Source organism: Trichosurus vulpecula, chromosome 3 (genome assembly GCF_011100635.1).
Source record: "Trichosurus vulpecula isolate mTriVul1 chromosome 3, mTriVul1.pri, whole genome shotgun sequence".
Lineage (NCBI taxonomy): Eukaryota > Metazoa > Chordata > Mammalia > Diprotodontia > Phalangeridae > Trichosurus > Trichosurus vulpecula.
The window spans coordinates 112,281,499-112,293,946 of record NC_050575.1 but is presented as its reverse complement, the minus strand read 5'-3'; the positions used below and the strand labels follow the sequence as shown (position 1 = coordinate 112,293,946).

General features: G+C 42.9%; 1 protein-coding gene across 1 annotated transcript in view; it reads left to right on the top strand.

Moving 5' to 3' along the window:
* EFCAB8 (EF-hand calcium binding domain 8) overlaps positions 1 to 12,448 on the top strand; it is a 121,002-nt gene that overhangs the window by 92,695 nt on the left and 15,859 nt on the right. Inside the window, exons 21-22 of the mRNA XM_036749787.1 lie at positions 7,720 to 7,941; positions 12,046 to 12,198. Coding sequence (XP_036605682.1) covers positions 7,720 to 7,941; positions 12,046 to 12,198 — 375 coding nt within the window. The remainder of the gene's footprint in view (positions 1 to 7,719; positions 7,942 to 12,045; positions 12,199 to 12,448) is intronic.

The window sequence follows — 12,448 nt, the reverse complement described above, 5'->3', positions numbered from 1 at the left end:
ACGTGTGAGGCTGTGTTGTGGTTGTGTGTGTGTAACTGTGAGTTCTGCGATTGTGTGTGAGACTGACTTTATGTGACTGTGAGATTTGGTTGTGGTTGTGCATGTGATGATATGTATGTGAGGCTGTGTTATGGTTGTGTGAAACTTAGGTGTGAGGCTGTTCTTTTGCTGTTGTTGTTGTTGTGTGTGTATGTGTGAAACTGGTATTTTCTCAATCCTCATCTTAACACCTCTGCAGCCTTTGATGCTGTCCAATACCCTCTCCTCTTCGGTTTTCATGACTGCTCTCTCCTGTTTTTCCTTCAACTTTTTTGACTCTGCCCAGTGGAAGTCCTCCCAGGCTCTGTCCTCTCTTGTCCTGTCCTGTTCTGTTCTCTCCTCTCCCCTCCTCTCACATGCCTCCTCTCCCCCTCTCTCCTCTCCCCTCCTCTCCTTTCCCCCGCTGTAGACTTTGTGATCTCTTCAGCTACCATGGGTTCAACTATCAGATAATCCCCAATCTATATATCCAGCTCCAATTTCTCTCCTGAGCTCTAGTGTCTCATCATCAACTGCCTTCTGGGTATTTCTAATTAGGTAATCTGTAGTTGTCCCAAACTGAACGCGTCCAAAAGACACGTTCTTCTAAACACTATCTTCTTCCTAACTTTTCCATTACTATTGAGAATACCACCATTTTCTCTGTCACCAGGACTTACAACTCTGGTGTCATCTTCTACTCCTCATTCAGCCCACAAATGCATTTTTAAATAACTGACTCTTGTCATTTCTATCTCTACAGCTTCTCTCATACATGTCTGCTTCTCTCTATGCACTCACTCCCCTAGTTCAGGCTCTCCTTACTCTCTCACCTAGACTACTGCAATAGCTTTTTAACTTGTCTCCCTGCCTCAACTCTCTCTCTACCCCCATGCCTGCTCCCACAAAACTGCCAAAATGATTTTCTGAAAGTATAGGTCCAACCATCTAGGGCTATCCATGTTACTACCTCCCACCTCCATTCAATAAGCTCTTGTGGCTCCTTGTTACCACCAGGATCATAAAATCCTGCTTCCCAACCTGTTCCTTTCCTCCTTTTCCAGTCTTCTTTTTAAGCATTTTATTCTCTTCTATACACTCTATGACCTAGCTTACACTGGCTTACTTGCTGTCCTCACATCCATCACTCTTATCTCCCAACTCTATCTGTGCATTTACACTGGCATGTCTATGTATGTCTGTGGGAGTATGCGTATGCTTGTTTCACTTTTTTTTCCTCTCTTGCTGTATGTAACCTTATGTGTAGCTGTATGCAACTGTCTCGCTGTGTGTGTATTTCTTGTTATGTCTGCGACTGTGTCTCTCACTGTGTGTGGGTTTCTCTGGCTGTGTATCCTTCTCTTTTGTTGTGTATTGCAGCACATCTCCTCAATGTTGTGTGTATCTTGGTGTGGCTGTGATTATCTGTGTTTGTGACTGAATGGGTTCGTGTGTGTCTTTAGCTGTGGGTGTCTCCTGCTGTGTATGTGTGTGGTTTTGTTTTTCTTTATGTGGGTGTATCTGGCTTTCTAGTTATGTCTCTGTGTGGTCGTGTGTCTCTGTGGCCAGGTAAGTATTTTTGCATCTTTCTCTATGTATGATTGAATCTATGTCTGACTATGCAGGTATGTCTCTGCGTGTGCATGGGACTCTATGTATCCATATATAGGTCTTTCTATGGGGATCTCTTTGGGGTTTGTGGCACTCTGTGTTACTGTATATGTTACACTTGTGTCTCTTTGGCTCTGTGTCTTTGTGAGTGTCTCACTATGTGGTTGTGTGTATCTGTTTCTGTTACTGGGAGTGTGTCTACTAACATGTCACTGGAGTTTGTCTAAACATTTGCATAAGTCTTTCCTTACTGGTGGAGAGACTCTGTGCCTGTGGGAGGGAGGGAGGGAGAGAGAGAGAGAGAGAGAGAGAGAGAGAGAGAGAGAGAGAGAGAGAGAGAGAGAGAGAGAGAAGAGGGGAGGGGAGGGGAGAATGAGAGAGATTGAGGAGAGAGGAGAGAATGAGAAGAGATGAAGAGAGAGAAAGAGAGAGGAGAAAGATATGGATAGAGTGAGTGAAAGACTGACAGGAGAGGGGTGGGGAGGGCAAGGAGACACCCCACCCCAGTCTCACAGAAGGAGAAATTCCCAAGGTATCTTACTCAGCAAGCTGGAAATCAGGGATGTGCTTGAGATGATGGCTCCCCTATGTGTCAGGTTCTTTCAAAATTCTTTCTCTCCTTCTGGGCCACTCTTCCTGAAAAGAACCTGAAGTTGCATATGTCTCCCGTGATCTCAATAACTCTGCCCCTTACATAGCATGGAATATAGAATAATGATTCTATCAATGAGGAGAGCCTTATGCACATGACCAGGCTTGAACCTTGGATTATATATGCTTTTAGGTATTTGTGGCTGTTTCTTGGTGTGTATCTCTGGGTGTTTCAGTGTGTTTGATTCTGTGTGTGAACTTGATTTTGCGTGTGTGTCTATTTCTGGTGGTTTTAAAAAATTTTCATTGTTTTTTTCTCCCCCCAAAACCTGGTATTTTTATGCCCGTTAGTTCTTTTTCCATGTCTCTATATGCTTTTGATTATGTGTGCCTATCTGTCTTGGGATGTGTATATGTATTGGTATGTATCGAATTCCGTCTCTGGTTTTGTGTGTATGAGTATCTCTAGGTGTCATCTCTAGAGTTTGTCCCTAGGGGATTGATCTTTGTGAGTTTCTGGATTTCTCTCTCTCTCTCTCTCTCTCTCTCTCTCTCTCTCTCTCTCTCTCTCTCTCTCTCCCCCTCCCTCCCCCCTCTCCCTCCCTTCCTCCTTTCCTCTCTCTCTCTCTCTCTCTCTCTCTCTCTCTCTCTCTCTCTCTCTCTCTCTCTCTGTCTTTGGATTTGCATCTAGCTCTGGGGATATATATTTCTAGGTTTGTGTCTGCTTGTGGGTGTGTGGTTGGGTCTGTATGTTTCTGTTTCTTTTATTTCCTATTTATCCTGTATATAGCTGGTTTGTACACATTTCCCCACTTGTCTTTCTCATTAGATTGTGAGTCCTCTGGGGCAGGGACTGAGTGTGTTGTCTTTTTCTGTCTAAAGGAGCGGGCTGTATCTGGATGGTTTTTATGTGTCTGTCTTTGTCACTGCCTCAGGGGTCGAGCCTATTTGTGTGTGTATCTATCTGTCTCTGGGGATGTGCGTGTCTCTGGATAGATGAGTGTGGTTTATGAGTGTCTGTTATCTTTGCATGTGTGCTTGTCTTTTAATCTCTGGATATGCCTGTCCATGGAAATATGTTCCTCTGAGACTATGTTTCTATGTCTATGTGTGTATAGATGCCTCATTGTATGTCAGTGTGTATGTCTCTAAAAGTGTATATGGTTGCAGGTGTCTTTTGATGTGTTTGTAGCCATGTCTGTAGCTGTGTGTATCTCTGTGTTTGCACATCTTTCTCTGGCCACGTGCCTCTCTTGAAATGATTGTAGAGAAATGGGCCTCTCTTTTTCTGTGTGTAGCTTCTATGGCTATGTATAGATATGCTTCTGTCTTGCTGTGCGGGCTTGTATGGCTATATATGTGCCTTTCTGTATGTGTGGTTTATGAGGCTCTGTTGATAGATGTGTCTTTTGTTCCAAGCATAGGTGTGTATATGTTTGTGTCTTGTTCCATGTGAGATTTGCAATGTTGTGTGTATGTGTGCCTTTTGCTAGACATGTGGCATTGTATGTGTGTGTATCTCTCTTTCTATACTGGCTTACATGGCTGTGTAAATATTTGTACCTCTCTTGCTGCATGTGTGAATATGTGATACTTTGTTGTGTGTGCAGATGTGTATGTGTGTGTCTCTCTTGATGCATGTCTAATTTATGTGGCACTGTTTATGCACGTCCCTTGCTCTCTGTGTGACTTTGTGCATGTATACGTGTCTTATTCTTCTTGTAGTTTGTGAGGCTGTGTGTGGGCCTCTCTTGATGCATGTGTGGCTTTGTTAATGTGTTTGGGTCTCTGGCTGCTGCTTGTGTGGCTTTGTGCATGTGTGTGTCTCTTGATGCATGTGTGGCTATGTTAATGTGTTTGGGTCTCTGGCTGCTGCTTGTGTGGCTTTGTGCATGTGTGTGTCTCTTGATGCATGTGTGGCTATGTTAATGTGTTTGGGTCTCTGGCTGCTGCTTGTGTGGCTTTGTGCATGTGTGTGTCTCTTGATGCATGTGTGCCTTTGCTAATGTGTTTGGGTCTCTGGCTGCTGCTTGTGTGGCTTTGTGCATGTGTGTGTCTCTTGATGCATGTGTGGCTGTGTGAATGTGTATGCCTTTCTATGTGGCTTTGAATGGCTCTCTTGCTGCATACGTGACTCTGGGTTCCTTATTTGCTGATTGTGGCTGTGTGTGTACCACTCTTGCTCCATGTGTTGCTTTATGTATGTGTGTGCCTGTCTTTTGACGTTTGTGGTTGTGGTTATGCTTCTCATCCTGTGTGTATGGCTATGTGTTTTTGTTTGCTTCTTGACACATTTGTGGCTATGTGTATATATGTGCATCTCTTGATTGTGTGGCGGTGTGTATTTCTTGCTGCACATGTGCTTTCTCTATATGTGTGTCTTTTGTGTGGCTGTGCTTGTGTTTCTCACGCTGTGTGTGTGCGTGCATATGTGTGTGTGTGTGTGGTTGTCTGTGTATATTTCTCTTGATGTATGTGTGATTGTGTTTATATGTCTAGCTTGCTGTATATGCAGCAGTTGTGTATGTGCCTGTTTTTATGCAAGTGTGGTTGTGTATGTGTATATATTTCTTGCTGTCTGTGTGCCTTGCTTCATGTATGGTTATGTTTATGCATGGCTCTCATGGCAGGTCTGTCAGTGTGTCTCTTTTTTTGGCATTTGGAAGTAGTATTTTATTTTTACCAATTACATGTAAAGATGGTTTTCAACATTCATTTTTAAAATAAGATTTTGAGTTTTATTCTCCTTTCCTTCCCCCTATTCCCCTCCCCAAGACAGCAAGCAGTCTGATATAGGTTATACATGTGCAATCATGTAAACATGTTTCCACATTAGTCATGTTGTGAAAGAAAAATCAGAACAAAAGGGAAAAGCCACAAAAAACAAAAAGCTAAAAAAGTGAAAATAGTCTGCTTCGATCTGTGTTCAGACTCCATAATTCTTTCTCTGGATGTGGATGGCATTTTCCATCATGAGTCCTTTGGAATTGTTTTAGGTCCTTGCATTGCTGAGAAGGGCTAAGTCTATCAAAGTCAGTCATCATACACTGTGGCTGTTACTGTGTAAAATGTTCTCCTGGTTCTGCTCACTTCACTTTACATCAGTTCTTTCAGTCTTTCTAGGTTTTTCTGAAATCTGCCTGCTCATCATTTCTTATAGCACAATAGTATTCCATCACATTCACATACCACAACTTGTTCAGCCATTCCCTGGTTGATGGACATCCCCTCAATTTCCAACTCTTTGCCACCACAGAAAGAGCTGCTATAAATATTTTTGTACATGTGGGTGCTTTTCCCTTTTTTATGATCTCTTTGGGATACATATCTAGAAGTGGTATTGCTGGGTCAAAGGGTTTGCACAGTTTGATTGTCCTTTGCTCTCCAGAATGGATGGATCAGTTCACAACTCAACCAACAATGCATTAATGTCCCAATTGTCCCACATCTTCTCCAACATTTATCATTTTTCTTTTCTGTCATATTAACCAATATGATAGGTATGAGGTGGTATTTCAATGTTGTTTAATTTGCATTTCTCTAATCAATAGTGATCAATATGTCTCTTTCTTGCTGCCTGTGTGAATGTATATGTGTGTGTGTCTTTTGCTGCATGTGTGTCTGTGTGTGTGTACATCTCTTGCTGCATATATGACTGTTTTTGCATGCCTGTCATGTCACATGTGTAGCAGTGTATCTCTCTCTCTGCTTTGGTCTTTGAATGTGTATGCATCTTTCTTGCTGTGGGTGGCTGTGTTTGTATCTGTATATCTCTTGTTGCATGTGTGCCTCTTGCTGTATGTGTGGCTGTATATGTGTGTGTGGCTGTCTAAGTGAGTACCTCTCTAGCTCTATGTCTGGCTGGGTTTATGCATAGCTCTTGCTGCATGTGTGAGAGATACATACAGTGACACATGCAATGAGAATCACACCCAACCCAGCCACATGCACCGTAAGAGACATGTATATACACAGTTTCACATGCAGTGAGAAATATGTACACACACAGCTGGAGAGTGTTTTGTGTATGTTTGTGCATTTCTTGCCGTGTGTGGCTGTGCGTATGCAGGAGTGCCTCTTACTACGTGTGTGGCACTGTGTTGTGTGTATTTGTCTCTTGTTGCAGGTATGACTGCTTTTAGGCATGCGCCTCTTGTTGTACAACTGACTATGCTGAATGTGTGACTTTGTGGCTGTTCATACCTTTCATGTTCCATGTGTGGCTGTGTACCTGTGTGTACCTCTCTCGCAAAATGTGTTGCTGTGTGTAGGTGTGTGCCTCTTTTGCTGCATGTGTGGCAGTATGTTTGTGTCTATATTGCTGCATATGTGTTGTGTATATGTGCTTCTCTTGCTCTGTGTGTGACTGTGTATGCCTCTCTTGCTACTTGTGTGCCGATACATACACACACACACACGCACACATATGTCTGTCTGTCTCTTGCTGCATGTATGTCTCTTTCTCACTGCTTGTGTGGCTCTGTGTATGTATTTGTGTGTGCCTCTCTTGTTCCATATATGAATGTATATCTGTTTATGTGTCTCTTGTTGCCTATGTGGCTGTTCAGATATGCCCCTGTTTATGCATAAGTGGCTGGGTATGCCCTTCTTGCTGAACATGTGACTGTGTGTATGTGTGTACCTTTTCACATGTATCTGTATATGTGTCTCCCCTGCTAAGACAGTGTAGCTCTGTGTGTGTGTGTCTCTCCTGCTTGTTCATGGGCGGTTATGTAGGTGAATTTCTCTCTTGCTGCATGTGTAGCTGTATGTATGAGTGTGTGTATGTATATATGTGTATACATATGCATATATGTGCATGTATGTAAATATGTGCATACACACATATACATGCATATCCACACACATATATCTTCCTGGATATATGACTGTATGTCTGTTCTACTGTCTTGCTGCATGTGTGACTGTGTGTACCTTTCTTGCATGTGTTGCTATAGATAAATGTTTCTCTTGCTGCATGTGTGGCTGTGTGTGTCTCTCTTCCTGGGTGTGTGGTTCTTTTTATGTGTACTTCTCCTGTTGGTTGTGTAGCTTTTGTATTTCTCTTCTTGTATGTGTGACTGTGTATTTGCATTTGTTTCTTTTGCTGCATGTGTGGTTATTTGTATGTATATACTTCTCTTCCTGCTATGTGTGTTTACATTTGTTATCTGTGTGGCTGTGTGTATATACTTCCCTTGTTTTGTGTTTGTGTACCTCTCTTGCTATGTTTTTATATGTGTGGCTTGTGTAGCTGTGTATGCTTCTCTTGTTGCATATGTCGATTAATTGCATATGGTTGTGCCTTTCTCGCTACATGTGAGGCTGTGTGTATGTGTGTCTTGCTGCTTGTGTGGTTTGTATGATTATGTATGTGTGTGTCTTTCTTACTATTGTTGGTGTCTGTCTCTCTCTATGTCTGAGTCACTGCTGCAGAACCTTTGACTGGCATGGGAGAGACAGCAGATGCCCTCAGCTAAGAGCATTTCTCCCTTGCAGATCATTTTCCTGCCCACCCGGCATCGGACCCCTCGAACAGCCACTCTTTTGAGCAGTGCTGGCAATGGCTATATTTATGCTTGGTCGATTCATGACAAAGGGGGCTTGCTGGGAAAATTCCAGCCAGCAGGTAATCAATATCAGGATTCAGTTGTTGGTGCCATGGTCAGTGATGAAAAGGACTGGATCCTAATAACCGGGGACTCCAAAGGGCACCTTAAGGTAAGTGTGGGGTCTCATGTTAGGGCTGAGAGATCAAAAAAATTATTCCAGTTAGCTTGTGGTCTCTTTCTCCCTTACTTTTCATTGTATTTCTTGCCAAGGCTGACCCCTCCTCATATGCCCTCAATTTTGTTCATTCATTCATTCATTCATCAACCACTTTAATTATTATAATATAATAATAATTATAGATTAGACTGGGGATCCAAAGATAAAACCAAGATTGTCCTCAAGGGCAAGAATTGTTTTTACCTTTATTTTCCTAGTGCTTACTTAGCATGGTGCCTGGCACATAGTAAGTGATAAAATTTTGTTAATTCATTAAATAAAAAATATGTACAAAACACATACTAATTTGGTTGGAGGGAACGCATTTGCTACTGGGTGGAGTGGAGTAGGCAGAGTAGGTTTTCCATAGGAGGTGGCAACTGAACTGATCCTAGAAGAAAGCTGGGAATCATGAGTCAGAAATGAGGAAGAGGTGCATCCTAGGTGAGGGAGGCAGTCTGTGCAAGTGCACAGAGATGGGAGATGGAATCTTAGTGAAGGGAACAGCAAATGGGATGTTTAGACAGAAATGTAGGGAGAGCAAAGGGGCGTAAAGTATAATAAGACTGGAAAAGGTAGACTGGAGTGACTGTGAAAGGACTTAATTGCCAAATGGAGGAGTTCATATTTTATCCTACAGACAGCTGGGAACCACTGCAGCTTCTTGAGCTGGGGAGTAACATGGTGAGACCTTTGCTTAAGGAACATCCATTTGGCAGTTGTGTGGAAGATGGATTAGGGAAGGAAAAGACTTGAAGTGAGGAGACCAATTAGGAACTTTTTACAGTAGTTAAGGGGAATGATGATGCAGACCTAAATTAAGGAGTTGATATGTGAGTGTAGAGAAGGGGACAGATGTGAGAGACGGGCAGACATGAAGTAACAAGAATAGCTAAGACTTAGCAACTGAGTAGGCAGCCGAGGGACGCAGTAGATAGAGAATTGGGCTTGAAGTTGGAAAGATGTGAGTTCAAATCCCACCTTAGACACAGTTGTGTGACCCTGGGCAAGTCACTTAACCTCTCTTTGCCTCAGTTTCCTCAACTTTAAAATGGGGATAATAATGGCAACCTACAGGGTTTTTGAGAGGATCAAATGAGTTAATTTTTGTAAAATTCTTAGCTGGGCACATAATAGGCACTATAGAAATGCTTATTTCCTTCCTCTCCCTTCTCCCTAGTGAACCTAGGCACGGGTTAGACTTGTCAGTCACTAAGGCACCTTGTAGATTTAAATCTATGCTCTAGAGATAAATGCCGTTAAGTCGAGGGGGAGGTGAGAACAAAACAGTTGAGGATTACAATGAATCTGGGCACTGGACTTCCCGGAAGGACAGTACTGTCCTTGGCAGAAATGGAGACATTAGAAAGGATTTTAAAAAAATAGTGAAGGAAGGAATGAAAAAGAATTAAGTACTTACTACGTGCCAAGCCTTGTTTGCATGGAGGATACAAATACAAGAGCTTCAATGCTAAGGGGAGAGACAATGCAAAAAGGGAAGTTGAGATGGGTCACTGGGCATAGGGTAGTTGACATGTCCTATCTGCGGCAGCGAGGGTTTGGTCATAGTTCATAGAAAGGAGGAAGGAGAGGGAGTTGGCAGGGAGAACATAGCTGAAGAGTGAGGAGAAAAGTGAGGCATGGTTGGTTGCTAAGACTTTCATGAAATAGTGGTCTAGGAGAGGCATTCATCAGTCAGAACATGGGAGGGCCCAGGGTGGAAGTTTCTCTTGGAGTGGCAAGGCAGTTGGTAAGGAGAAGATGGCCAGAGAGGAGAAAGTTTCGGGCATGTTGAATTTAAGATGTCTACAGATCATCCAGTTGGGAATGTCCAAGAAGTAATTGCTAATACAGGAGGAAAAGGGATCATGAGATTATAGATTTAGAAATGGAAGGGAAAAGGCCCAGAGATGTTATAACTTAACCAAAGTCACCAGGGATTTGCCAGAGGGCTGTATATATAGATCTGGGAGTCATCCTCATGGAGATAGTAGTTGAACCCATGAGATCACCAGTGTGTGTAGAGTGTGTAGAGAGAGGAGGGCCCAGAACTGAACCCCAATGTATACCCTACATGTAGTGGGAGGGACATGGATGCTGATCCAGCAAAAGAGACTAAAGAGAGGCTAGACAGATGAGAGGCGAACCAGGAGAGAGCGGAGTCATGGAAATTCAGGGAGGAGAGTCCTCAGGAAAAGGGAATAATCATCACTGTCAGATTCTACAGAGAATACAAGAGGAAGGACTGAAAAGCAGAGCCATTGGATCTGGCAATTGAAACACCATTTTTAGAGATAGCAGTGTGAATGAAGAAGTATGGAGACAAGATATCAAAGGGTTAAGTGACTGAGAGAAGAAAAACATGAAAGCAAGAACTAAAGATAGTTTTCACGCTAGGATTTTGACTGTGAAAGAGAAAAGATATAGCGGGGATGATGGGATCAAGTGAAGGTTTTTAAGTGTAGCTGGCCCTTTTGGAGATCCTCAAAAAAGGACTTGGACATGGAGCCAATGAGGACAGAGTTATCTTTGGACAGGCAACCTCCTTTTCTAGTGTCCTTAAAGTCCCAAGGATTTTTAGAATTTATCCAAGGGCAATTGCTAAAATGCTGTTTTTTGACCCTGACCTTGAAGCTGGCTGTTAGTGAAAAGTTCAAAGACTGTATGTCTCTGGAGCTAAATTGCCCTTGTGGACTGACAATAGTCCACCGACATCTTGACCAGTGCCAAGTTAGATGCTACTTGCCGGAGATGGGGAAGAGCATCACTAGCTATGAATTCAACATTCTTTAGGAGCCAGGAGAAAGACTAATCAGCACTTAGATCCTCTGTCCTGAAGTCTGTGTGATAATAAACCTGGAAGGCGTGAGAGCCAAATGTGGCACCCAGAGAGCTGGGGTAGGAGTAAAAGGCAGTACGACTGACAGTTTGGGATTTCCACCAGGCATCATGCCTGTAGTGCTTACTGAACCAGCCTTTTCTGCCTTAGTTGTCTCTGCACGATTAACAGTGAGAACACATGGTTGATGAAGGACTGAGAAAAGTGATATGAGCCTGATTTGAATTCTGGGAGACAAGTCTTCTTGGAGGCTTGTTGATAGTGTATTGCTGGTTTGCATCTTATACATATTTGCTTGTGGATATGAACGGATATGTTGTGGTATGTACATGTAACATGTCTTGTGTGTCGTTTAGACACATAGTTTCTGAAACAGCTTGTCAATTGGTGCTGTGCATTGTGTTAAATCTGTCATATGTGCTATTGATACACATTTCCTGAGAATGACACCTTTGAGATCATTACCTAGGTGCTAAGATATTTATCATTATTCTTTCAGATGCTGATGTTTACTTTGCTGCTTTTACTGGAGTTTGGAAGAGGTTCAGTCTATCATGAGTGATTTTTCAGGAGACTTTAAAATGTTTCAGCTTGAGGGAAAATGTCACCAGCCTTTTTAGAGCATCTCACAGAAAAGATTAGAGAGAGAGCAGGGGAACAGAGCTGCTGCTAGGTAGCCCCCTTTGAAGCATTCTCTTGGCTCCAAGGGTTTTCAGACTTTACCTGAAGGCAAGCTGTGCAGAGTATTATTGTTTGACTCTGACCTTGGACGGGGGAATTTGGGGGAGAAGCAGCAGAAAAAGCCAAGCAAGAGATGGAGAAGCAAGGAAAGAGGAAAAGAAATTGGTTATAGTGGAGGTCAGGTTTGCGGGGAGATCCTGTATACGGAACTCTACCATGATAGGTTGAGCTGAGTGATGTTAGGTATTTCCATTCCTTAGAAACAGAAAATCTCAGACTCATCCAGCAACTATCTACAAAGTAGACAAGGGTGCTATAGATGAGGCTGCCTTATGTTGACTCTTCCATTGATTAACACTTTCTTCCCCGGCCATGAGACTTATAACTGGGACCTTCATCCTTTGTTCTGGAATGTGGCTGGAGCTTTGAGGGCTTAGATTTGGGAGGGAAAGGCGGCAGGGGCAAAGGTTTGAGTAGTAGAAGCTTGGAGTGAAAATGAATTGAAGCAGGATCACTAACCCATCCTCTGGTCCTAGATCTGGGACATCAAGGATTACTGCAGGCTGGCCAGTGAACAGAAGATATTCCCTGCCTGGGAAGAAAGATGTGATCAGGAAAATATTTACCGGAATTTGATTCGCGCAGATAGTCGAGTGGAAATACAGCAGGAACCCCTGGAGACTGAGGAGGTAGGAGGGATTCTGGATGAATATTCTCCTAAGTCTCGTTAATAATAAAGTGTTACAGTTACCATAGAGATGCTAAGGATGAGACTAGAAAGGGGTGGGTGGGATTCTAGTTCCTTTGTGTTCCTCTTCCCAAGAAACATTTAATCTAGTATTTTATCTTCACAGAACCCCTGGTGAATGAATATGGGTTATCTCCCCATTTTACAGATCAGTACACCAAGGTTCAAAAAGGATGACTCGAATGTAACTT